General features: G+C 40.6%; 1 protein-coding gene across 1 annotated transcript; it reads right to left on the bottom strand.

Annotated features, from left to right (window-relative positions):
- Positions 1 to 27,102, bottom strand: LOC117386696 (serine/threonine-protein kinase WNK4-like). Its single transcript, XM_055229095.1, has 23 exons — positions 26,957 to 27,102; positions 25,248 to 25,506; positions 19,536 to 19,708; positions 18,137 to 18,357; positions 17,404 to 17,561; positions 17,031 to 17,119; positions 16,596 to 16,815; positions 15,462 to 15,650; positions 15,236 to 15,386; positions 13,874 to 14,841; positions 13,723 to 13,793; positions 13,159 to 13,393; positions 12,169 to 12,282; positions 12,016 to 12,082; positions 11,363 to 11,470; positions 9,825 to 10,168; positions 7,853 to 7,904; positions 6,377 to 6,417; positions 6,240 to 6,303; positions 4,325 to 4,673; positions 2,769 to 2,977; positions 1,917 to 2,008; positions 1 to 784 (listed from the first exon to the last, which is right to left on the bottom strand). Exons 2-23 carry the CDS (start codon positions 25,500 to 25,502, stop codon positions 776 to 778), a joined length of 4,179 nt encoding a protein of 1,392 aa, XP_055085070.1. The 5' UTR covers positions 25,503 to 25,506; positions 26,957 to 27,102; the 3' UTR covers positions 1 to 775.
- Between the last annotated feature and the right edge of the window lie 580 nt (positions 27,103 to 27,682).

The raw sequence follows: 27,682 nt of genomic DNA, 5'->3' as shown, positions 1-27,682 counted from the left end.
GTAATGATTCAAACACAGCAGCAAACATAACAGTCCAGGTTCATAATGTTACAACATCAATCCTAAAGTGTAAAGTGCAGATGGCAGGTCTTTATGTTTTTATATTATGGTTTGATGGATAGAACCTGTGCTAAATATTCATCAGAGTTTTACATCAGTCAAAAGGCAGTTTGTGGAAAGAAGTTGAAAAGAAAATGACAAAAAAAACAGGAAGTAGCAGTGACAGAATTATGATAAATTATGATTTTGCATTATATTTAATTGTGTAGCAGCAGTTTTGGCGACTTAAAGGCCCTGTACCCCATTTTTCGTGTGTTAATTATTTCACAGCTTTCAGAGACCAAAGCGGAGTGTTGTTGTCATGGTAAAGCTAACGACTGGCATGCTAACCGCGCACTTCTTGATAGTCGGACGATAAAACGCTTCTTAATTAGATGGAGACAAAACACAACGGACTTATTTTGACCTCAAGAGCCGTTCGTACAACATGGATCAAGACACGTTTTGCTCAAATAAAAAAAAACGGTACAGGGCGTTTAATTTTCCCACGTTTTCCGATGAAAACTTTTGCATAACACAACTTAAACTCACAGCAGTTCACAGAAGTAGTTTTTCCTCTAAAGTGGCAAGTGTAAAAGCCTTAATATTTAACTTATAAAGTGCTCAAAACGTTCTTAAATAAAAACATTAAAACACGGATAATAAAACACAACAAACGTTTAAATGATTCAGAGTCGTGTCTCCGAGTCTTGAGGTAAAGTGTGCGTCTTCTCCTTTATGTGTCCTGGAGAAACACAAAGCAAAAGTTAAACCGGCCAATGAGCTTCTTCGTTATAGATGAGTCACTGAAATAAACAAATCTGATTGGACGCTTGAGTTTAGTTCTGACTCGAGGCTCTTTTAGTATTTATTTATATGACAGAAGCCAATGTGAAAACTAAATAGTCCGATTTTTTTTATGGGCTATTGAAATTATTTGAGCTGTTTCAATATATTTCTGTTTTCTATTTCAAAATAATTAGAATAACATGTTTTTTTTAATTGTTATGTTGTTTTTTGGTGGAATTTAGTTTGAATTTGATCTTATTACTTAAGTAAAAGGACAGATACAGAGGTAAAACGTTACTCAAGTAAAAATAAAAGTATCACATGGAAAAAAATCAGCAAATAATGGAAAAAAAAAAAAAGATACATACTTTGATCAACAGTAACAATATGAATAATTTTCTTCATTTTTTAAATCAAAATAATTGGAATAAGATTTTTTTTTATCATTACGTTGTTTTTTGGTGAGGAATTTAGTTTGAATTTGACTATTTTTAAAGGCTATAAAAACACATTTCTCAAATCAAGATACACATTTTAGTTAATATCATGTCATGTTTGTAGTTATTTTTTGCAATGTGCACTTTATTAGCGATGGGACTTTTGGCTGTTTTATGGGATCCGAATCTTTTGGATCTGTTCCTTTCAAAGAGCCGTTCAAAAGACTGGCTCTTTTAGTATTTATTTATATGACAGACGCTGATGTGAAAACTCATTTTTAGCTACAAACTAATCACACAGATAGACATGACCAAAGCATAAATGTGTTTAAAATGGTTAAGAGGGAGTGAGTTTATTCATTCAAATTATGCATCATCTAAATAAAATGTTGCACTACAATAATAATAATAATTAAAAAACTGTTATTATGATGTTAAATATGCTTTTTCTGCACAAACTTGTGTCGCCTGCTCTGCTTTTCAGCTGATTCTCGTTAGTTAGTTAGTTTAGCATTAATCAGGATAAAATATATAAAAATTTGAAAGAAAAAACATCTGCTCTTTAAAAAAATGAGGAACCGTTCAAAAGAGCCGACCCGCTCTCATCACTAGTACTCTCTCTGTCCTGTAGGTAGCGCTCTCGGGACTTACCATAGTGGTCGGGTCAAGGGCAAAGGTCACTCCTTTGACCCTCTCCTGAGATCCACTGCTGCTGCCGCTCACAGAGCTTTTCCTCATGATGCCTGTAACAACAAATAAACCAAATGTGTTAAGATCTCAGTCTGTCTGTGTTTTCTGTGCTGTCTTTCCCCCCGAGCTGGGAGGAGACTCTGGCATCACCCACTACACACCTGCACCCGACCAGCAATCGAGCCTCCACCTCTGGAGTACAAAGAGACTGAGGATCCTACACACGCCGTCAGATCGTCAGTGTATCCTCCGCGGTACAGTTAGGTTTTTTTTACAGTTCTTGTTTTTCATCACATCCTGTTTCTTGGACCCACCTTGGACCTCCGCCTCCGACCCAGCTCTCTACTACCCGCTCCGCCAACCAGCATTCACATCCACGTGTTTGTAATAAACCTAAAACCTTACTCCGAGTCTGTATCTCTGATCCCCCAGACGTTATGACACAATGACTAAAAGTTCACAACAAAACTCAAGTATCTTGAATATCTTGTATCTGATTTCAACTCATGAGTCAGGAACATGTTTTAGTTTGAACTTTTAGCCCCGCCCACTTAGTCCTTTGTCCATGACACAGAAAAACACTACTTTCCCATGATTCCCTGATTGGACAGTAAAAGGTGACCCTGTCGTTAGCTCCTGTGTAAATTATTACCAGAGAACAGAGAAAATGCTACGGAAAATGAATGAATTGTAATTTAGTCTCATATTTTTCTCATTTCAAAGCTTTTACTATATGAGTAAAGAGGATTTATCTTGACAAGGTTGAATCAAAATGAGGTTCAGGCTCTTTAAGGTGCAGTGTTTCCTCCTCACCAGCAGGTAGCGTGTGCTCCAGGCGCTGCAGGCTGTTGTGTCGGTTGGATCCCGGGTAGGGTCCTGTTTTGGAGAGCCTTCTTTGGCGCTGATTCAAAATGGCCGCCGGCACCATGATGCCAGCAGGGGCCGCCTTCCCCATGCGCACGTACAGCTGCTCGATCTCTCTCTTCTGATTGGCCTGGAGCTCCTGCACCTGCGCCAGGTGTCTGAGGAGAGACAGGTGAGGGGCAGTTGCGGTTAGTTTGTTAATGCAGTTGTGTTGTGGTTAAAGGAACTAAAGATTACTTCATTTATTGTTGTAGTGCGGTAGTTTTTACACAAGTCTAACCCACATGAGACAGAAATGTGCATTAACCCTTTAAGAACTGAGCACATTATAGACCGGTATATCTCATGTAGAGTTTTATTCTTTTTAGCCATAAAAATCATGTTAAAGGAAGTATCGGAGTGTACAGTACTGCTTTTTTCACACAACTACCTGTATTTTACATAACCATCCGTATTTTATCTTTGACACATTGAATAACTAACTGGAAGAATCCCCACGGCACCTGCGCTCTGATTGGTCGTCTTCGAGGGACAACATAAGCACATTACCGTAATGACAGTAAAATATTTAAAGAGCCTCATGCCTCTGCTTTGAGATGTCGTTTGAATTTACATGAAGCACAATTGGTACACAACCGAGCTCCATCCACAATAAGGTTAAATGGACTCTATAGAGAGAAGTTTCAGTTTGTTCAATATGATACCTGACCAATGACCTCCTTCTTTTCACATGCATCACTGAAATAAACAAATCTGATTGGACGATTATGTTTGGGAACCACTGCTGTCGAGTGAAGCCCCATATCTCCCCACTGCACTCTGTTCTACCCTTTAAGGACTGTTTCCTTTCGTCCGTTTCCTTCAGTCTGCTTGTTCCAGTCACAGATCACATCACCGGATACGTCACCGGTTTTACTAATGCGACTGACTGGTCACTTGCGAAACATTACACGCAATAAGAGTCATAACTAATCACCATTTTAAAAGCGTGACAGCAGATCCACTCGTGTATTTATAACTTCTATTTAACACAAAAAGACCTTGATATTGCTATTTCTTGTCTAAACACTGTATATTACATTGCTGCTCTATAATCTTGTTCTTTTTTTTAATCTTTTAGGGGACAGAAATGCGCAAAACCAAACTCAAAATTCAATCCTTCAAAGCAATTGTTAGGTTTTTTGTGATGTTACATGAACATAACCTATTTATAAACGGCGTCCTGCTGGTGCCCAGAGTCAGGACTAAACACGGCGAATCAGCGTTTCAGTTTTACGCAGCTAAACCCTGAAGATGTGAGACAGGCCTCTACTTTGACAATGTTTAAATGCAGCTGAAAACGGTTCTGATTAGCCGTGTGTATGACTGAAAGGGGTTTATTCTGCACTTTAATGTTAATTTTATGATGATTATTTATGTTTTTATTTGTTTTTTATTGTGATTTTAATGGATTCTTGTCTTTACATATCACGCACGCTCCCTTAAATATAAATTTCTATCCATACTTGTCTTGTAGCTCCCGTAGCGCCGCCCACACGCCGTCATCCTCGTTCTCGCTCTCTGATTCGTCGGAGCTCAAGTCCGTCTCGTGCCTGCTGAAATGCGATTGGCCGTTTCCAGAATGCCCCTCCTCCGAGTCCTCGTCGTCTCTGTCCAGATTGGTCCGAGACGCGACGCCGACCTGTGAGTGGCCACTGCTGCTGCTGCTGCTCGTCTCGGAGCTGCTCTCTGATTGGGTCAAATGCCGAGGGGGCGGGGAGTGTCGGGTGGGAGTGGGTTGGGTCAGCTGTCGATTGTCGTTGTCTTTAGAGAGAGAGACTTGGAAACGCCCCACTTTAAATTCTGGCTTTTTTACTGTTAAAAATATGAAAATGAAAACGCATTTTACCTTTTATTGTTTTGAAAATGCAAAATTCACAGAAAACAACATGTAATTGGTTTCACTTTTGTTTTTGACGCTCTGATCACAACACATCGCGTCAGATTTGTGAAGTTGTAGTGTATAGTGACTCTGAAGTGCTGTATGTTTGCAAGTTTTCTCCCCGACAAAACCCACAATGTCGATAAAACGTTTTGCACTGACAAAGGCGCCTACGAAGGTTTGAACTTTGAGAGAGTTTAAACAAGAGAGAAATGTGAGAAAATGTTAACGCCTGTGTGAGAAAAGTGTATAAAGTGTGTGGTGAGGGGTTTTACAGCAAAAAAAACATAGAGAATAATTGTAAAAATTAAAGCTGATACTTCAGATTTTGCCTATTGTTGGTTATTTTTAGAACGTAACCCCCGACAATAAACGAGGGACCACTGTAGTTCTCTCTCCCTTTCTCTCCATACCTCTCTTCCTCCCTCGCTCTCTCTTCATCTCCCTCTCTTTCTTCGTCCCTCCTTCTTCCACCCTGTCTCTCTATCTCTCTTTCTTTGTCTTTCTCTCTCCCTCTCCATCTCTCTCTTCCTCTCTCTCTCTTCTTCTTTGTCCCTCTCCCTCTTCCTCCCTCCTTCTCTCTTCATCTCTCTCCTCCTCCCTTTCTCTCCCTCTTTCATCTCCCTCTCTCTCTTCATCCCTCCTTCTTCCTCCCTGTCTCTCTATCTCTCTTTCTTTGTCCTTCTCTCTCTTCGTCCCTCTCTCCCTCCCTCTCCCTACTTCTTTGTCCATCTATCTCTTTCTTCCTCTCTCTCTCTTGCTCTCTACATCTCTCCCTCTTCCTCCCTCTCTCTCCCTCTTTCATATTCCTCTCTCTTCATCTCTCCCTCTGCCTCCCTGTCTCTCTATCTCTCTTTTTTGTCCCTCCTTCTCTCTCTTCGTCCCTCCCTCTTCCTCCCTGTCTCTCTTTCCTTGTCCATCCCTCTCCCTCTTCCTCCCTCTTTGTCCCTCCCTCTCTTCCTCTCTCTCTACTGACTTCAGATAAGGATTTCGTCTATTGTGGATTATTTTTAGCACGTAACCCCCGCGATAAACGAGGGACCACTGTATTTATAAAATGTGGAGGCTTTAGGGGCGGAGCCTTGTACATAATCGTACTGCTAACCGTAAAGAGGATTTGAGTAGAGCTTGGAAGAGATCCCTAGATTACTGAAACATGCACACAACATTATAACGTGGTAGAAACCTCCAAAAACGTCATTACACATTAGACCTGCTTGTCTCCATGGAGATATTACACCTTTTTTATATGACATTAACTTATCTATTTCCATGGAGACAACCAGATGATGTAACCAGGCCAAGTTACAGGTCAGATCTGTGGAGAAGCGTAATTATGAATGTTTTGCGAGATGTTTTTTTGTTTTTTTTTGTAATGAACATACCTGTAATAGAATAAATGTAAGACAGATATGTTTAATGCCATCATCTCCATGGACACAAGCAGGTGACAGAGCCTTCAGAAAAGTTACAGAGTGTGGCTTTAACCTGTGGCCTACCTTCTTGAATAGGAGATAATCGTGGAGACAGTCTTTGAGAAGGAGACGGAGGAGGAGAAATGAGCTGCAAAAGACAATCAGTAAAAATAAAAAAACAATGTCAATATAATCACAATATCACCATAGCGACGCCTTACGGGTTTGTTCGTCGTCGTGGCGTCACTTCCAGGATTTGAGCCTAAAACAAACAGTGAAAGAAAAGTTGAAATTAGTGTTTAAAGAGTCCAAATTACGCTATTTTCTATGTTATAATGTTGTTTTTTCATCACAAACAGACCTGCAGTTGTGTTTTATTTCATTCACACATGTTTAACTCACAAATCTGACAGAAAACACTCTGTTCCACCTTGTGATGTCATCATGTGGTAATACAGGAAGTGCTCCACTGTGTTTTTAAACTCCACCTTCACTAACATCATTTCAGCCTTGGAATTGCCAATCTCTACTGAACTAAAGGTAAAGGAGCTGTAAAACTACCACTTCCTGACATCACAAGGTGGAACAGAGCTTTTTGAGCTTTGGAGATATAGACAGACTAATAATGCAGGGTTACTCAAACACTTGTGAATGAAACAAAACACATGTCCAGGTCTGTTTTTGAGGAGGTAGCAACATTATAACATGGTTTAAACGTCACAAGAGTCATTTTCTGTAATATAGTGTCTTTAATCAGATTTAGTTAAACTTATAAACCTGTTAAATTAAAGGACATTTTGTTTATTTTATGCATTATCTTCTACAGTTATTGGCCTTTAAACATGCTCCAGTACTTGCTTGGTTTGGCATCTCATTATAATACTTATGTAAAGCAGCAAAGAGAACGAAACAGAGAAAAAAAAGTCATTTCAAAGTGACAGTTTAAACGACCCATTTCACCCATTTTCCTAGTTTGACCCTCTTGGTGAAATCTATAATTTTACTTCCTGATTGCGCAGGAGCCGCAGATGTGACGTACGTAGAGGTAATTCCTTAACTTTTACCCAGCAGCCATTTTGTTAACGTGAACCAACAAGGATCCAAGTAGTTAGGTAATAAACTGTGATAACTTTTGTTTTGTCAAATGGATAAATTTGTCAGAAAAAAGCCCTCATGAATTGTCTGGATTTTAGATGAAGTTTTCCGTGTTGAACTCAGCCCTACTTCCTGCATTTTTGTACTTTTCTTCTCAACTTTTGTTACCACTTAACCTATGTAAAAGTATGATACGTATTTACCACATGCCCTATCCCACCAATCCAAATTTAGAAAAACATGTCAAATGCGCTTTAAGCAACGTGACAGACATGCTAATGTACGCACGCAGCTGTAATGAACACAAACTGCTGATAGAAATGCTCCAAAACGGTTTAGAAATGAAATACGGACTTAAAAACTGCATACTATTTCTACCTATGACGTGACAATCCAGGTAAAATTCAAACCGAGACGAAAACGACTTTGGATTGATGGATTAATGAAACAAAATTAAGCAAAATCTAACTCCAGGTACGTTTTTGGACAACACTAGAAGCTCTAAAAAGTGAATATAGTGCGTCATATAGATACGTGCCCTTTTCACAGAGACACAGTTGCATCGGTAATTTCCATTGTTTCTAGTGTAAAGCATGACTCACCTGAGGAGGCTGGAGTGGAGGTAAAATTAGACTGGAGCGCAGGGCTGAGGGGCTGCGAAGAACAACAGGCCGGTGAGACGCTTGTGTTTGTTATGTCACAGTAAAACAGAAACAGTGTGAGTAATGGGACAGTAGTGCGTGTTTGAAAGCACAATCCAAACTTGGCACTATGATAGAAATAGAGTAATAACTAACTTTGGAATCATGGGACGGCTACAGCCTGGTTTCAAACTGAGCTGGAGGCAGGTCAGAACTTAACTTTAACTTCTCTGTCGGTTTAAATAAGCAAAAGTGAACAGTATCTTCAGAAAATGGTGCATTATTCAACCCAAAGGACGTCATTGTTGTCAGCTGAAAGTGTTTTAAGGCATAAGATTAATACGAGAAGTTTGTGGGGCCAATTCTAAGACGGGACAAAAATAAAATGTAAAATACGTGAGTGATTTCTAAACTTGTGAATACAAATGTACTTTTTCTGTTTGAGGTTTTTCTCTTTTGTGAATAAGAATCACAGCTGTGCTCAAACTGTCAGCGTGACTCTACTGACATGAGTCGATCACACACTCATGGATCAGGCTGCTCTGGCTCCGGATGAAGAAAAACAGTCACTTTTGCCATATAAGGATGTATTTATTGTGGATGTTTTCTACAACATTGAAGTTTTTGAGTTAAACAGGCTTTTTTTTTTTTAATTTTCATTAGTTGTTTTATCTATCCTGAGGAGAGTTACTGCTGCTCCATGAGGAAAACACGGGCAAAAAGCAGATTATTTTGGCTCAATAAACGGAAATTAAATGACCGTACACAGATCTATAATAACGTATTTATGTTTTTGTTTTGTTTTTTTAAAGGGGACATGATGCCAAGGTCCAAAACTTTACCTAGTGAGCTAAACTTAACACTGCCTGCCCCCCCAAAAAACATTGCCAACTGGGTTTAACTAAGCAAATACGTTGTAGTTGCTGCAGTTGGTCTAGTCTAGGTTCAGCAACAGTCTGACTACCTGAATATACTGAATGACCAGGTTATTCCATCAATGGATTTGTTCTTCCCTGATGACACGGGCGTATTCCAAGACGACAATGCCAGGATTCATCGGGCTCAAATTGTGACAGAGTTGGATCAGGAGCATGAGACATCATTTTCACACATGGATTGTCCACCACAGAGTCCAGACCTTAACCCCATTGAGAATCTTTGGGATGTGCTGGAGAAGCTTTGTGCAGCGTCAGACTCGACCATCATCAATGCAACATCTTGGTGGAAAATTAACGCAACACTGGATGGAAATGAAGCTTGTGACGTTGCAGAAGCGAAATCGAAGCAATGCCACAGCGAATGTGCGACGTAATCAAAGCTAAAGGCAGAACAACGAAGTTTTTTTGGCCAGGCAGTGTAGGTTACGTCTTAAATACATGTTGGTATGTGATGCAGCAGCAGTAACTCTCCTGAGACCCAGATAAAATAATGAATCAAAATTTAAAAATCTATTTACCGTAATTCAAAAACTTCAATGTTGTAAAAAAAATCCACAATAAATACATCAATATAAGGCAAAACTGACAGTGTTTTTCTTCATCCAGAGCCAGTCTCTGCTTAAAAAATACATTCAAAATACAGTCATAGTTTAGAAATCACTCATGTATTTTATATTTTGGTGAAAGTGAAATGCTGTGATTTTTAAATATGAATACAAAATACATTTCATACACAAATACAGATAAATATGCATTTTAATTTAACATGCCCGTCTTATTTACAGCTGTCTTACTTCATACTGTCCCAAACACATAATGATAAGATTCAACACTTGTGGATCATAAGTTTGGACATTTTATTTAGTTATATTAGCCCCGCCTTCCATCTGAAACTATAACATCAAATTCTCGTACGTGAACGCAACCTATTCCCATATTATTACTGTACTTCAAAATAAAATGAACAAACATTTAAAGAACAAGTGAGTTTTTACCTGTCCGAGTGTGGGAGGGGCGTGTCCTGAGGCTCCAGGTGAGAACGCCGACGCCCCCGGTGGTAGCTGGCTGTATGACGGGTGCTGTTGCGGGGGCATAGACATGGTGGGAGTGGGGGGAGAGGCGTACCTGGGAGGAGGAGGGGGAGGAGGAGGAGGCGTAGGAGGAGGGGGCATCCAGGTCTGGGCCACGCTCATCGCCAGAGACAGGACATTGGACAGGGAGAAGATGGGCTCGTCCGGGTGCGGCCAGTGGGAGGGCGCGGCTTGGGGAATGGGCGGGGTTGGGGATTGGGGGAGGAACTGATATGGAAACGGAGCGGGAGGCTGAGGAGGAGAAGAGGCTGGAGAAGACGGAATCATAATGTGTTACTGACATATTTCAAATTAACGAAACTGTCAAATGATTCACTACAAATTAATTCATTTTTATCCAAGGAAATTACAAGTTACTCAAACGTAAACTGTGTAACTTTGTCAACAGAGAAAGTTACACAGTGCAGCTTTACAACAAGTCAAAAGGGCCCAGGTTCCTTATGAAATATCTACATACATAACACCAGCAGAGGACACAATGGCGCCATCTGCTGGAGCGTTGCGGAGTGAAGCAATTGGACCCAACAAAAATATCTGAAGTGCTGTAGATGTGTAGTGAAGGAAAGTGATCAAAACGAGTGCGATAAAAGAGAATGGATTTTAAAAACATTGAAGTAGAATAGCATAATTTAGTGCTTGTATAAATATTTGACGCTATTCCATCCACTGTGAAATACCGTATTGACTCTATATGCCAATGTCTCACCAAATCTCAAAAATAACAAGAAAGTTTTAAGTCTTGCTATGTTATTGTGTCCGCTGAATGATTCTCTGACAATGTTTAGATCAAACGTGTGTCTTGGATTAAGTTTTTGTTTCTTGATGTGTGTAAAAAAGAGTGTTTTTTTACATAAAACTTGACTTTTTGGAGCTTTAAGTCATGTTATAATGTTGTTTCCTCATCAAAAACACACCTGGAGTCGTGTTTTGTTTCATTCGCACATGTTTGAGTAACCCTGCATTATTACTATGTCTACATCTCCAAAGCTCAAAATGCTCTGTTCCACCTTGTGATGTCATGAAGTGGTAGTTTTCAAGTTAACATCTTCCTTTTACCTTTAGTTCAATAAAAATAGGGAAATCCAGGGCTGAAATTATCCAAATGATTCTAGAAATGAAGGTGTTTGGAGTTTAAAAACACAGTGGAGCACTTCCTGTATTACCACATGATGACATCACAAGGTGGAACAGAGTATTTTCTGTTTGAGAGAAGAACTCAACCTAAATAAACAGGATTTGTGTGTTTAACATGTGTGAATGAAACAAAAACACAACTCCAGGTTTATTTGTGATGAGGAAAAAACATTATAACACAGATCAGAAAATAGCGTAATACGGGCCCTTTAAAATAAATAAAATGATTGAATGAATGAAGGACTTTTCAGCTCTGATTTTGTTCGTTTAGTAGAATAGGATTATGTATTTTGATCAGATTTAGTTACCTGAGGAGGTGTGAAAAGACTGAGATCTGAGCGACCTCACAGGGGGCGTGGCCTCTCTGTCCACATAGAAGTCTCCGCCCATCGAAGCCGGAGCAGAGTCAGCCATTTCTAGAAACACAGAGTTGGTTTAGATTAATTAGGTAATGATAAAAAAAAGTGATTTTCTAAACTGTTCCAAAGCCTAATTAAAGTACAATTGTATAAAAATTTAACAGACTTGTGTCAATCTGCTATTTTATTTCCAGACGCTCAAAATCAGTTTACAAATTTGTGCATTTTTCATTCACTCAACACGCTCATTGATATTGTAGCCACAGCTGCCCTGGGACAGCCTGACACAACTGAGACTGCCAATCCGCTCCACCGGCCCCTCCGACCCCTCCGACCAACACCAACACTCACACGCCACATTCATCAAAACAATGTGGGTGAAGTGTCTTGCCTAAGGACACAACAACAGTCCCATCTAAATACTAACCAGGCCCAGTCCTGTTTAGCTTCAGACACGACACGAGATCTGGCTTTTGACAAGAATGTTCCAGAAAATGGCATTAAGTGCATCTATATTATATTTTAGTGTTCACAATGACTATGGTTTTGTATGAGAAATAAAAAAAAGGCACATTAAAATAAATATAATCCTGAAATGGTACCCGGCAGAGAGGAGGAGGAGTGGGACCTGGACCGCGCCTCGGCTTGAAGATGCAGAGGTAGAGTTGGCTGGAACGAGGACAGAAAAAAAAAAAAAAAAAAACATTTATGGATGAACTGAGATGATTTGTCCTGTTTAAAATGTAAATCTTTACCCTTGCTTCCTGTAGTGGGCTGGGCTGGTTCATAGACTCCGCCCTCTTGATGATGTCATACATGCGGTCGATAAACGCGTCTCGTTCAGGTTTCAGAATAAAGTCTCTGTGGATCTAAAAACACAATACAGTTCCTAAAAAGACAGTTCAAATTGGAGTTCGAGATATTATTTATTTGCCGGGAAAGTACCACAGTATGGCATTAAACGTATGTCTTTATGGAGACAAGCAGGTGAGAGGTGAAGCAAAAAGGACAATATTTTTCTTCCTTTTTTTTAAAATCTGTAGCTGAATAAAGTTTATGCAGTATTGTGTATCATTCCAGGCAACATCTCCATGGAAACAAACAGAGTAGTCGTTCGGCTCCAGTCAAATGAAGCTAATCGTGGCTAGCAGTTATAGAGGCGAATTTGGTGTCGATTTACATATTTCGAAATCCGACTACGAGTATCAGCAACCAAAGAGCCAGTCCGTCAGAACTGCTGGTTTAGCAGGGAGCGGGTGCTTAGCAACGCTGTCAATCAAACCTGTTGCTAACGCCAGCGGGAGCAACCTCAGCGCCTGATTTGTCTGATATTAATGTTCATATCTTGATTTACAGACACAATAGTGAAATAAAAACCCCAGGATCACGTAGAGCGGGTTAATACGAACATTTTAAGACCAAAATGACGAGTCTGACAGCAGCAGTTACACAGAGAGGGCCTCATTTTCTATTTGGAACATAGCGACTAGCAGGTTAGCCATGTTGATTTATATATACAGTACAGTCTATGGATGGGACATTTTTAGAATATAAATTTTGAATAACTGTTTTGTGTTACTTTCCACAGATTTAAGGAATATATCGTGGTATTTAATCATGAAATTTAGGCTTCAAACTGCACAGTAATAGTGAGAAAATATTGGCTCCCGTCCAGACGCCATTTTCAATTTGATGCTACTGGGGATTTCTACCACACCGAGTCGGATAAGCTGTGTCCTCAGTACCATGACCGATGCGATGTCCTCTGGGTTGTCCGCGTCCAGGTCGAATTTGAAGGTGACCACTTTATTGTCGTGAGTGAACAGCTGACACTCCACCACGCGCTCCGACAGGGAAGTGATCCGGAGGCGTGCGCGCTTTTGGAACGCCTTGGCCTGGGCGCGGCGGTTCATCTGGATGCTGTGCTCTGATTGGCTGTCATCCCTGTCACTCATCCCGGACATCACGTCGGAGGCGGAGCTAAGAACAAATATGGAAATTCAAGACATAGAAGTGGCTGTACCTGATTTCTGTCCAAGTAGCTGAGTAGCCTGGTGCAGTGTTAGCATGCTAGTTGTTAGGAATGTGAATAATTTTGGACAGCTGCCAACACAATTCTACACTTTAGGCCATGAGAATAAGAGGGCACCCAAGTGTCTCTAAATAAATACCTAAATCATGTTAGTAACTATTATTAAACTATTTGCTATTTTTAGTCATAAATGATGCTAAAATACAGCAGTCATCTGAGCTTTTAAATAATAATAAAACCATAAAACAGTCAGAATTATTGAATAGATCCTTAGTACCTGTCCACAGGTGAGGAAAACTCGCTCACAGAGCCTCGCACTTGCTTGGGAATCTGGGAAACAGCAATGCTCTATGGAAAAGTAAAATAGAATTCTGTTTGTAGAAGTGACGTCACCAACATATTACTAGACTTGGATCACATCGGCTCACTTTGGGATAGCGGAGCACAGGCAGAGGAGGAGGTTTGGACGTGCGTTTGATTGGAGGAAAGAGGGCAAGAAAAGGAGGATATATGGGAGCGGGGTTTATGATGGGAGGGGCAGAATTTACAAGCAGGGAGGCGGGGTCTATTTGTGGCACCGGGCTCACCAACGCCAACGGAGGGGCGGAGTTTGGAATTTGATTGGCAGGGTTATAAGTCAAAGAGGTGGAGCTTCTGACCGGAGTAGGAGAGTTGATTGGAGGAGGGGTGGGGTTAGTGATTTGATTGGCAGGGTTATATGTCAAAGAGGTGGAGCTTCTGACCGGAGAAGGAGAGTTGATTGGAGGAGGGGTGGGGTTAGTGATTTGATTGGCAAGGTTATATGTCAAAGAGGTGGAGTTTCTGCTGGGAGGAGAGCTCATTGGAGGAGAAGCGAGGTTAATGATTTGATTGGCGGGGTTGTACGTCAAAGGGGTGGAGCTTCTGATGGGAGGAGGAGAGTTCATTGGAGGAGGAGCGAGGTTAATGATTTGATTGGCGGGGTTATATGTCAAAGAGGTGGAGTTTCTGATGGGAGGAGGAGACTTTAGTTGAGGAGAGGCGGGGTTTGGAATTTGATCGGCGGAATTATAAGTCAAAGAAGTGGTGTTTCGGGAGGGAGGGGCTTGATTAGCGGGATTGTACGATAAAGATGTGGTATGTCTGGAAGGAGGGGATTGATTTAAAAGAGGCGAGGCGGGATTATACAAATAGGAGGTGGTGTTTTTAGGCGGAGAGGCGAGGTTTAATATGAAAGGGCCGGGACTTGCGGGTGGAGTTGGCATTTGCGACGAAGGGGCGGGGTTTGAGACTGGAGAGGCGGGGTTAACGCTTTGAGAGGCTGGGCTTTGTGATGGAGAGGCGGGGTTTGAGACTGGAGAGGGCGTGGCTTCTGCGATACTCGACAAACCAGAGGAAACCGATGACCCACTTTCAGCTGAAGAAGAAGAAGAAGAGAGGAAGTTTAATGAAGATTGTGCTTGTGTCTGATATATAGTTATAAACAACGACACCCATGGATTATGATGTTATATTTTGGACATTTTAAATTGGAATATTGATATAAAATGACTTAATAAAACAAACAAGTCCACTGATTTCTGGGTTGGAAAATTGCGTATTAGGAATTGATTGATGCATCAGATTAGCAAAGTAATGGATTGTTGTTGTTTTTTTCATCTGAGCCAAAATAGATTCGGGACTCTGCAGAATCCTACGTGTATCATGGATTAAAAAAATAAATGAGGAATAACTTTGGACCACTCCAAACTGTTTAAAATGAACTAATTCTGTTTTTTTAACGTTTAAACCTTTAAAGTCTGGAGTCTTACTTGAGGCGATAGATGCAGTGGAGGCAATGGAGCTTGGCTGTCGTTCTTCTTCCACATTTGTTCTGCTGGAAAGACTACTAATCCCAGAATCCAATGGGCTCAAGTTGGACCCTGTGGGCGGGGCCTGTAACCAAGGAACTGAAGGCATGTCCTGGAGAGTCAAATTATTTATTTGGTGTAAAAACGTGTTTATTATTCAATGTGTACACCAAGAAACAAAAATTACTTGAGTAACAGGAGTGGAAGGCGGGCTTTGTGGAGATTCCGACTTCTGATTGGTAGACTCGAGGAGACTGGCATCATCATCAGCCAATCGCTGCATCTTGTCTCGTTGTCGTTTGATAGCAGACACTCTGTACCTGATGGCTTTAGCTACAAGTTTGTAGTCTGCTTCACTCACAAAGCCTAAGATGACCTGGAAACAAGAAAGAAGGTATACCATTGTCAGATAGGGTCAGTTTTCCCTCTCAAATTATGAGTTTCATTTAAAGGGCATATGACAGTTTTCATACTTTAGGGGTAGTACCTGTAATAAATATTTATTATAGTTTTACAAAAATACATGAAGTAGCACTGAATTTGAAATAGAATCCCTTTATCTATGTCATAAACACTGAAAATTACTTCCAAAATGCAGTATTTTAACATGAGTTTAATCATTTGAATGAGCTACTTTTACTTTTATTGGAGTAATATTGACCAGCTGTATTCATACTTTTACTCAAAACACAGAGCTTCAGGACTTTAAAAACACAGAGGAGGTTCATGGATATCATACTGTGTTTACATTACATTTATGCTAACCCTGTGCTAGCTTAACCCTGTGCAGTAACATGGATTCTCTTGATATTTGTGACAAACTCACGAGAATCCATCTTGACATATTCCCACTGTGAGGTTCACAGAGCAGCAGTGAAGTTTGAGCAGAAGCCAAAGACAAAGCTCCAAAAAAACTAAAACAAACATGACGACGCCGATAGACGAACTTCAGCCTGTTTTAGTGAGAATAATGTGAAAAAGGTGCAGAAGCACTTAGTGCATTTGTGCAGGGTCAGGCGACTGTGCTTTTCTTTCAGCTGGATTTAAAGTTTCATTTTTCCTCTTGTTCTGCTGTGACTTCTTCAATTGATTTATTTGTTTCCTTTGTGCTACATTTAAAAAAAATTGAAAGCCAAATTATTTGAGTGTAGTATTAATATAAATTGTTTTGCAAAGTCAATTCACCTTAAATGATTGACGAACTAAACTGACAGAGAGCATTGTTTACCATTTCTGGTGAGGAACATGAAAATAAAGTCAAACTAATGACTATCATGACTCAGATTTGATCACTGACTCAAACTGGGTAATGGCGTCGTACCATGTCCTGCGCCACCAGCTCAGGACTGTCTTTGTTCATGTCAAACAGGAACTCGATGGCGTTGTTGTTTTTGTACTTCCCGTGCAGCTTCCTGTTTCCTTCCATCTTCAGTAACAGCTTTAGCGCCACCTTCTGGCCGTCGTCGTCCTCTGCGAGCTCCACCTTCACCCCCAGCTCCTCCTCGAAGAAAGGATGTTCCATCAAGTCCTGCACTGTAAACCTGCCACAATAAACATACGGAATGTACAACAATCGTATTTCAATTACAGGTGTTTTTACTGCACAAAATACATCGAAAAGCGTGTGTGTGGGCTCGCCTCTCCACAGAGCTGTCTCCATGCTGACAGAAAAATTTTATGCAATACTGTAGAAAATTCCAGGTAAAGCAAAAACATCTCCATGGAGACAAACAGGTGGCGGATTAGAGTAGCTCACCTCTCAGCGCTGTTGGGTCGGATGCATCCCTCAATGATCTCCTTCAACTCCGGAACTTTCACTTTGTTGAAACTGTCCGGTTTGATTCCCTGAAAATACACAAACAGAGGCCTGTCACGTAAACACATTTAAAAAAGTTACATAATGTTGCTTTAAAACTACCATTTGTACTTTAAGTGGCCGACCCCCTGTTGTATTCTCACATATCACCACTAGAGGCTGTCTACGTTACTGATGTCTAGTAGTATTTCGGAAAATCGGAGGTGGGAGGGGCTAGGGGAGTTGGTAGCACTACTACTACTACTACTACTACTACTACTACTACTACTACTACTACTACTACTACTAGTTTAATAGCACGCATTAGTCTTACATTGGTGACCTTCTTGTAGATCTGGGCTGCGTTCTGGCACTCGGAGTACGGATATTCGGAAGTGGCCATCTCCAGAATGCACATCCCGAAAGCGTAAACATCCACCCCCTCGTCGTACTTCTCCTCGTACATCTCTGGAGCCATGAACTCTGGGGTCCCTGAACGCAGCATGGACAGAAACATGAAGTTAAACAGGGGTCAGTGAACGCAACATTGTATGTATCAGATTTGAACGAAATGTGAAATGTGTGCTGTCTGGGTCTTTTTTGAGAATCAGTAAGGGCGTATAAGCATGTTAGTTGTTTTTAGCTTTTACTTTTTTTTTTTTTTTTTTTTTTAATCTTAAATTTTTTTTTAGCATTTCCCTAAATCATATTATCGTATCCCTATCACCCTCCTGAGTACCGCTTTTTTATTTATTTGTTTTAATTTTAATTTTTTATTTTTTAATCTTTAATTTTTATTTATTTATTTATTTATTTATTTATTTATTTATTTATTTATTTATTTATTTTTTATTATTATTATTATTATTATTATTATTATTATTATTATTATTATTATTATTATTATTTATTTTAATTTTTTTAGCATTTCTGTAAACCATATTATCGTATTTTGGTCATTTCAGAGCTTACATGTCTTTCACAGTGCAGCGGATCACCTTCCTGAGTAGCGTCTATTGTTTTTAGCCTAATTTAATCTGCTTCACTCGTCTTTAAACGCGTCTCACCGATGACGCTCTTGGCGAATGAGTTCTTCTTGAGCGTGGCGAGGCCTAAGTCTCCGATCTTGATGGACGCTGTGGGTCCCGTGATGAAGATGTTGTCACACTTGAGGTCTCGGTGGATTATGGGCGGAGAGCGTGAGTGGAGGAACTGAAGACCCTTTAAGATCTCAAAGCTCCACCTCTGCAGCAGCTTCAGCTTCATCTGACGGAACCTGCGCAGGTAACTACAACAAGGACAGGGGTTAAAGGTCAATGAAAAGGGACACAGTAAAGTTTAGGATAAAGTCTGTGAGGCTGATATTAGTTAATACAGATTGGGGTGGGTAAAATTAATATTGTTCAAATATAGTTTTTTCACTTAAAAGAAATACTTAGAAATGATCAGATGCCCTGTCAGGAGCGATGAGCTAAAGGAGATTTGAGCTTTGAGTCGATGAGGAACCAGAGTGAAATTCACAAAGACACAGAGAGAACATGCAAACGTCACAAAGACAGGTTTGAACCAGGTCGAACCTGGAACCTTCTTGCTGTGAAGCATAGTACTAGCATACTACTACCACTACTACTACTACTACTACTACTACTACCACTAGCACTACTACTACTACTACTACCACTAGCACTACTACTACTACTACTACCACTAGCACTACTACTACTACTACCACTACTACTACTACTACCACTAGCACTACTACTACCACTAGCACTACTACTACTACTACTACTACTACTACTACTACCACTAGCACTACTACTACTACTACTACCACTAGCACTACTACTACTACTACCACTACTACTACTACTACCACTAGCACTACTACTACCACTAGCACTACTACTACTACTACCACTAGTACTACTTCTACTATTACTACTACTACCACCACCACCGCTGCTACTACTATTACTACTACTGCTACTACGATTACTACTACTACTACCACAGCTGCTACTACTGTTACTACTACTGCTACTACGATTACTACTACTATTACTACTACCACCGCTTCTACTACTATCGTAATACTACTACTAGCGTACTACTTCTACCACTACGACCGTACGACTAGTACTACTATCTCACTACTACTTGCGTTATACTACTACTACTACTACTACTACTACTACTACTACTACTACTACTACTAGCGTACTACTACATTTACAAGTGTACTACTACTACTAGTGTACTACTACTGTTACTACTACTACTACTACTACAACTACTAGTGTACTACTACTACTACTGCCACTACTGTTACTACTACTGCTATTACTTCTATTACCATGCTACAACTACTACTAGCACACAACCTCTACTACTACTACTACTACTACTACTACTACTACTACTACTACTACTACTGTACTTCTTCTACTCCCCAGACACACTCACGTCTTGAGCGTCCCTGAGGTCATGAGCTCGGTCACCAGGACGGTGCACTTGGCTCCGGTGGCGTTGGACTTCCAGGAGTCGAAGAATCGTACGATGTTTGGATGCTGCAGGACTTTGAGCATCTCCACCTCCTCTGTGAAGCGCTGTCTCTCTGCGCGGGACAACCTCTGGGTCTGAAAGTACACGGGACAGTACGTGACAGGGGGTTCGGCCAATCACACGAGACCAGCTGTGAGTCACAAGTAGGTTGATTTTTACCATATTAAAAATGAGAAAAACAGAACTAGTTCATTTTAAAAGGTTTTTATCCTAACATGCTAATTATTCACCATGATGAGTTTACAAGCACTTTCCACAACATTCAGAGACCAGAGCGGAGCTGTACAGTAATACTAATATGAACTAGCATGCCAACAGTGCACATTACTTCATTAGATATTATATATTATATTATTTGATAAAAACTGGGTGAATGATCCTACGACTGAAACCTGTCTGTGATAAAACCATGTGATGTCATCTGTCCTCAGTAGTAAATCAGTGCACTACTACTACAACTACAACTACAACTACAACTACTAGCGTACTCCCGCTACTATAACAATTATTAGCGTACTTCTACTACTAGAGTACTACTACAACTACTACTACTACTAGCGTACTACCAGCGTACTACTACTGTTAGTGTACTACTACTGTTAGCGTACTACTACTACAACTACTAGCGTACTACTACTACTAGCCTACTACTACTACTACAACTTCTAGCATACTTCTACTACTAGCGTACTACTACCACAACTACTAGTGTACTACTACTAGCTTATTGATACTCCAACTACTATCATATTACTACTAGATCTACTAGCACACTGCTACTACAGCGAGTGTACTACTACTCCAACTACTCGCATACTACTACATCTACTAGTATACTACTGCTACAACTTCTAGCGTACTACTACTATTACTATACCAGCACACTACTATTACTACTACTACTAGCATAAATAACAACGTACTGGTACTACTACTAGCCTACCACTACTTTGATTCTTGTATTAGTTTGACAGTTTAAGTTTCAGTATTTTTCTTAATTCTTCACAACATGTTTAAAATATGAACTTTGAATCCTATTATTAAAACAAATCACAAATGCAACGCTTGTCAGAAGAAAAAAACAAACAAAAACTAACCAAAAAACAGCATTTTCTCCCTTAAACCTTCTAGCCCTTGTCCTGAGTATATGACAGATAAAGGACATTATTATAAAAGTCCCGTAGCTGTGTTTACGTGTCCTGAGTCTTCTTCTAAACGCCTGTGTAAACTGCTCCAGTGACGTGACGGGATATGACCGTTATAAACCAAACTGTTCCTTATGAGCTGTGACGGGGCTGACACTGGACTCAGTATGTTTTGTTTTGGTTAAGGACAGAAAAGGAGACGCCGCTGATGACCTGGCTACGCTAAAACGAGAGGACGGCTCAGAGGAGTGACGGAAAATTTGTGTTTGACAATGTCTTAACCATAGATTGTATATATAAATGGACGGAGCTAAGCTGCTAGCCAACCAGGAAGTGATCATTGACGCGCTTCCGGCTAAATCGACTCTGTCTCCGGTTCACTTTACATTGAAAATTCATCACCGCTCTCTCTGTTCATATTAAATGTTCGTATTAACCCGCTCTACATGTTTCTGGTATTTTTATTTCGCTGTTGTGTCCGTGAACATTAATAACAGACAAATCAGGCGTCTTCTTTCCCTGAGGTCACTCCCGTTAGCGTTAGCAACAGGTTTAAATGACAGCGTTGCTAAGTGTCCACTCTGTGCTAAACCAGAAGCGGAATTACTTTCATCAGCCTCGCTCCGGATTGGCTCTTTGGTTGCTATGATACTCGCGGTCGGAATTCCAAATATGGAACTTGCCGCTAAATTAGCCGCTATAACTGCTAGCCTTGATGAGCTTCATTTGACTGGAGCTGAGTGAGTAACGTTACATTTCTTTATACAGTCTATGGTCTTAACGGGCTACGGTCACGTGACATTAGCGCATTGTAGAATCCTATAGTTTAAACTTAGCTGGAGAAAGGTTAGCATTCAACGGTGGAATTTGCTGTGTAACTGTCAGATTGCAGATTTGTTAACCTGGTTTATGGTTAATATCTCTGTAACTAGCTCTGTGCACAACGTTAGCCGCGTAGCTCCAATCAGAGAGGCAATTGGGCCAAGCATTTCCGGCATAATCTCTATAAATCATCAGAGACAACATGTGATGCTAATGCTAATGCTAACTTCTATCAAAACATGAAATGTAAAATCACTAGACCTGCCACAACAACAAATTTTGAAGCGCGCACATGTGTTGCTACAGAGAAACATTGCGATAAACGATAATACAGTTGTCCCTCGCTATATCGCGGTTCACCTTTCGCCGTCTCGCTGTTTCGCAGATTTTTTGGGTGCAATTTTACATGCTTTTTTACAGTGTATGAACGTGCATTGTGTTCTGTGCCCTGATTGGCTAATATTTAACCCCAAAAATAACTTTAAAGTCATAAGATCAATATGGCGGGTTTGCGGAGCCGATAAGTTTCAACATTTGTGGATCAAAAGTTTAGAAATTTCTATCAAAAACTGTGAATCTCCCGTAGAGCTACAAAGGCCCCGCCCTCTTTCTGAGTGCAGAGGTCTGTATAACTGTGTTTGGATGAATAAAAATGCTGACGCACACATGTTTTAGAGATTGGATCCTTGAATTTGAGTCCTATCTCTACGTATCTTTTCTGCGGTTTACAATCAAAACACTAACAAAAATGTATCTCAACTTTTAAGCTAACATGACCGTGAACCTTGTGCCAATTTTTGTCTCCATTTTGACACATAAAAAGATCATTATTGCCACACAGTTGTTAGCCCCTCGTCACCTCCATTTGAAACCTTTCATTCAGACTTCGCTTGGGGCTGTAGTACCATCATGCACTGGGGCTGCTAACGTAAATATAGCATTTTAGAGTTGACAAAACAAACTCAATGTCATAGAAGACAAATGAGGCAAAGTCGTTTACTAGGAAGAAATTATGGAAAGATACAAAATGCTGAAGGTTACAAGAAGTTTTCCTGGCCTGGTTTAGTCCCATTTTAGTCCTGGTTTAGTTCTGGTTTAGTCCTGGTTTAGACCTGGTTTAGAACTGGTTTAGTCCTGGTTTTGTGGTCCTACTTATTTATTGCTGTTATAGTCTTGATTTAGTCTGGTTTGGCCCTGGTTTAGTCCAGGTTTAGCCCTGGTTTAGTCTTGGTTTAGTCTTGGTTTAGTCTTGGTTTAGTCTTGGTTTAGTCCCGGTTTGTCCCTGGTTTAGCTGTCCTACTTATTTATTTCTGCTATAGTCTTGGTTAAGTCCAGTTTAGTCCTGGTTTAGTCCTGGTTTAGTCCTGATTTAGTTCCAGTTCACTCCGGGTTTGGCCCTGGTTTAGCAGTCTCCTTATTTAGTCCTCTTATAGTCCTGGTTTAGTTCAGTTTAGCCTTGGTATAGCTCTAGTTTTGTCCTGTTTTTTGTCTTAGTTTTAGCCCTATTATTGCCCTTGTTTAGTTCTGGTCTAGCCCTTAGTCCTGGTTTAGTCCTTGTTTAGCCCTGGTTTATTCCTGGTTCAGTCCTGGTTTATTCCTGGTTCACCTGGTTCAGACCCATGTTAGCTGCTGTGCTAACAATATGATCCTCTTTAGCCTGTGTGCTGTTATCACCGCCAGCAGCTGCTCGTCCAATCAGATTGTGTGTACGACCCAAAAATGCAAACTCACGCTAACGTCTTATCTCCATGTGTCAGCAAGTTTGTACCAAGACTAAACCAGGACTAAACCAGGGCTAAACCAGGACTAAACCAGGACTAAACCAGGACTAAACCAGGACTAAACCAGGGCTAAACCAGGACTAAACCAGGAATAAACCAGGGCTAAACTGGGACTAAACCAGGACTAAACCAGGACTAAACCAGGACTAAACCAGGGCTAAACCAGGACTAAACCAGGGCTAAACCAGGACTAAACCAGGACTAAACCAGGGCTAAACCAGGACTAAACCAGGAATAAACCAGGGCTAAACTGGGACTAAACCAGGACTAAACCAGGACTAAACCAGGACTAAACCAGGGCTAAACCAGGACTAAACCAGGGCTAAACCAGGGCTAAACCAGGGCTAAACCAGGGCTAAACCGGGACTAAACCAGGGCTAAACCAGGGCTAAACCAGGGCTAAACCAGGCCTAAACCAGGCCTAAACCAGGACTAAACCAGGGCTAAACCAGGACTAAACCAGGGCTAAACTAGGGCTAAACCAGGACTAAACCAGGGCTAAACCAGGACTAAACCAGGGCTAAACCAGGGCTAAACCAGGGCTAAACCAGGGCTAAACCAGGACTAAACCAGGCCTAAACCAGGACTAAACCAGGGCTAAACCAGGACTAAACCAGGACTAAACCAGGACTAAACCAGGGCTAAACCAGGGCTAAACCAGGACTGAACCAGGACTGAACCAGGCCTAAACCAGGACTAAACCAGGGCTAAACCAGGGCTAAACCAGGGCTAAACCAGGGCTAAACCAGGACTAAACCAGGGCTAAACCAGGGCTAAACCAGGACTAAACCAGGACTAAACCAGGGCTAAACCAGAACTAAACCAAGGCTAAACCAGGACTAAACCAGGACTAAACCAGGTCTAAGCCTTTCCTTTGATTAGACTGTATAAAGACATATTGTGAAGTTGAACAATGGTAAATGATAAACCTTACCAAATACATTTTAAGTGTATATTTAGATTTGCCCACAAACCATGGGGTTAGTGGTTTAATTCCTGTACCATTTATAACTTTAACAATGCATTGCTCTGCATCCGATTAACTGCAATCGAATCAAAATCACAATTCGGTGCCACTGAACTTTGAACAGAATCCCATTATTAAAACATAAATAATCACAATCAGAAAAATCCCAGTTAGACAAATGGTTCAGCTCCAGTGTGAGTGAAACTTCCTGATCAGACGTGACCAAACACAGGGACCATATAAGAACTTTGATCGTCTTGAAAAGTGCAGTAAATCTAATACATAAATAGTGACCTCGTCCTCGTCATAAACCCATAAACTCCAGATAAGACACGCCTCTGGTATTTCTATGAAAACTTCTAATCAGTTACAATTTACAATCAACATAAAATAAAATAATTATCAGTGTTTTTAAAGTTTAACTATAAAACCTGGAATAATTTAATAATAATTTCACTTCTATGTTGGATTAACTGCAAACACATAACATACTTAGATCATCATGTTTCTTTTTATTGTTCTGAAAGCTAAATATGCCCCAAAAGCAGTGTATTTAAATGTTTAATTAGTTTCAGTTTCAGTTTCAACGCTCTGAACACAATCCCGCTAATGAAACTACTGCACATTCCGTCAGGTTTGTGAAGTCGTAGTGTATTGTTTTGTATCCTGTTTTTGTATATGTATGAAAAATGGGAGCATGGGTGATGTAGACTTGTGGGCGGAGCTTTGTACAGACTCGAATAGGGCCCAGGAGAGATCGCTAGATTACTCAAACATGCATGGATGACATAAAACCTCTTCAGGCATGTTTTTGATGAGGGAATAACGTTATAACATGGTATAAAGCTCTAAAAAAAAAAAGTACAATTTGCATAATACCGCCTCTTTTGTGTTTTACCTGCAGCTCGCACCAGGCCACCTCCACCGTGGTCTCTGTGTCCAGGCCTTTGAAAACCGTTTTGAAAGATCCTCGTCCGATCTCGATGTTAAACTTTAAGAATCGTCCATCGGGAGAAGACGCCACGGCCTGCAGCTCCGAGTCGTCCTCAACAACACGTTTTCGCCATAGCAACGGCGGCACAGGCTCCGCCCCCTCCACCTCTGACTCCTCCTCCGCGCCCGGCTTCCTGTCCTCCACGTCGCTCGACAACATTTTACTAAAAAGAAGAAAAGTAACTCAATTGTATTATTTTAGTGTTTAGAAATGTAATTGAAAACCTGGTTTAGTCTTTGTTTAGACCAAGCAGAGTCCTAGTTTAGTCCTGGTTTAGTCCTAGTTTAGTCCTGGTTTAGTCCTGGTTTTGTCCTGGTTTAGTCTTGGTTTAGTCCTGGTTTAGTCCTGGTTTAGTTCTGGTTTAGTCCTGGTTCAGTCCTGGTTTAGTTCTGGTTTAGTCCTGGTTTAGTCTTGGTTTAGTTCTGGTTTAGTCCTGGTTTAGTTCAGGTTTAATCCTGGTTTAGTCTTGGTTTAGTCCTGGTTTAGTTCAGGTTTAGTCTTGGTTTAGTCCTGGTTTAGTTCTAGTTTAGTCCTGGTTTAGTTCTACTTTAGTCCTAGTTTAGTCCTGGTTTAGTTCTGGTTTGTTACTGGTTTGGTCCTGTTTTAGGCCTGGTTTAGTCCTAGTTTAGTCCTGGTTTAGTTCTGGTTTGTTACTGGTTTGGTCCTGTTTTAGGCCTGGTTTAGTCCTAGTTTAGTCCTGGTTTAGTTCTAGTTTAGTCCTGGTTTAGTTCTACTTTAGTCCTAGTTTAGTCCTGGTTTAGTTCTGGTTTGTTACTGGTTTGGTCCTGTTTTAGGCCTGGTTTAGTCCTAGTTTAGTCCTGGTTTAGTTCTAGTTTAGTCCTGGTTTAGTTCTACTTTAGTCCTAGTTTAGTCCTGGTTTAGTTCTGGTTTGTTACTGGTTTGGTCCTGTTTTAGGCCTGGTTTAGTCCTAGTTTAGTCCTGGTTTAGTTCTGGTTTGTTACTGGTTTGGTCCTGTTTTAGGCCTGGTTTAGTCCTAGTTTAGTCCTGGTTTAGTTCTGGTTTGTTACTGGTTTGGTCCTGTTTTAGGCCTGGTTTAGTCCTAGTTTAGTCCTGGTTTAGTTCTGGTTTGTTACTGGTTTAGTCCTGTTATAAAACTGCTTTAGCTCTGGTAGAATCCTCGTTTAGTCCCAGTTTAATCCTGCTTTATCCATTGTTTAGTCCTGGTTTAGCCCCACTTTACCCCTGTTTAGTCCTGCAAATAGTAAAAAGTTACATGTTGTATCTTTACATAGTTTTGCCAGTATATCTTTCCATAGGCTGAGTGCACAGATCTGGGGTTAGTCTTTATATGATGCTAAACTACTGTTCACACTCCAGTTACACATTACATCTGTGGAGTTTAGGTTTAGTGCAATTATGGTCTTCAATGGGGTTTGTCATTGAGTCCAAGTCAAGTCCAAAGTTTAGTCCTGGTTCAGTCCTGGTTTAGTCCTGGTTTAGTCCTGTTTTAGTCCTGGTTCAGTCTTGGTTCAGCCCTGGTTCAATCTTGGTATGGTCCACAAAGATCATATATTGTACATCAAAAATAATAACTGGCCATTTCTGCAGCTCTTTATTTTCTTGCACAGTGTTGTACAATTCAAATTACTCACGGTGAACCTGCAGATCCGCTCTTAAACCATAAATATCACTTGGTTCAGCTTCTTCGACAGAGTGAAACATCCTAAGAACAATAACATATCTTTGCACGCACACATAATCCAAATAAAATGAGTTAACACACACATATTTTGCCGTTGTTGAAAGTTTGTGAGTGAAAGTGAGAGCTGCGTCAGGCCTCTATCTGATACTGCAGACTGACCACGCCCACTGAAGCCACAAACCACGCCCCTTTACCACAGGTCACACCCCCTCTGCACCTTACACATAACAGTGCAGCCATGTGGGTGCACTGATGTAAACAAAGGATGAGTATTGGCTAAGCAAACACCGAATGCTACTATTGCTACTACTGCTACTACTACTAGTACTACTGCTACTGCTACTAATAATAATAATAATACTACTGTCAAAGGTATATCTGTAAAAATATGTTCATTAGACAAGCAGTTATAAATATGTCAAATAGTCAAATGACAAAGTGATTCTTGAAAAGATAATGTGATTTTGTTTGTGAATGGTGCCACGAAACAGAATATGCATTTTTAAATATTTGTATCAAAAGTGTGATTTTACCAACATTTACAGAGGGTCAGAGGAGCAGAGGAGAGGGTCAGAGGAGAGGGTCAGAGGAGCAGAGGAGAGGGTCAGAAGAGCAGAGGAGAAAGTCAGGAGCAGAGGAGAGGGTCAGAGGAGAGGGTCAGAGGAGAGGGTCAGAG

Source organism: Periophthalmus magnuspinnatus, chromosome 18 (genome assembly GCF_009829125.3).
Source record: "Periophthalmus magnuspinnatus isolate fPerMag1 chromosome 18, fPerMag1.2.pri, whole genome shotgun sequence".
In the NCBI taxonomy this organism is placed as follows: Eukaryota; Metazoa; Chordata; class Actinopteri; order Gobiiformes; family Gobiidae; genus Periophthalmus; species Periophthalmus magnuspinnatus.
Note: the sequence above shows the minus strand (reverse complement) of the source record. Positions and strands in the feature narration are given on the sequence as shown.

Excerpts from the sequence above, each read along its gene's own strand:
- LOC117386696 (XM_055229095.1), bottom strand. The coding sequence starts at position 25,502 with ATGTTGTCGAGCGACGTGGAGGACAGGAAGCCGGGCGCGGAGGAGGAG. Across the intron at positions 15,387-15,461 it reads CTTCCACTCCTGTTACTCAA|GACATGCCTTCAGTTCCTTG; the intron begins GTAATTTTTGTT and ends TTGACTCTCCAG. Across the intron at positions 10,169-11,362 it reads GTCTTTTCACACCTCCTCAG|CCTCTTCTCCTCCTCAGCCT; the intron begins GTAACTAAATCT and ends CGTCTTCTCCAG.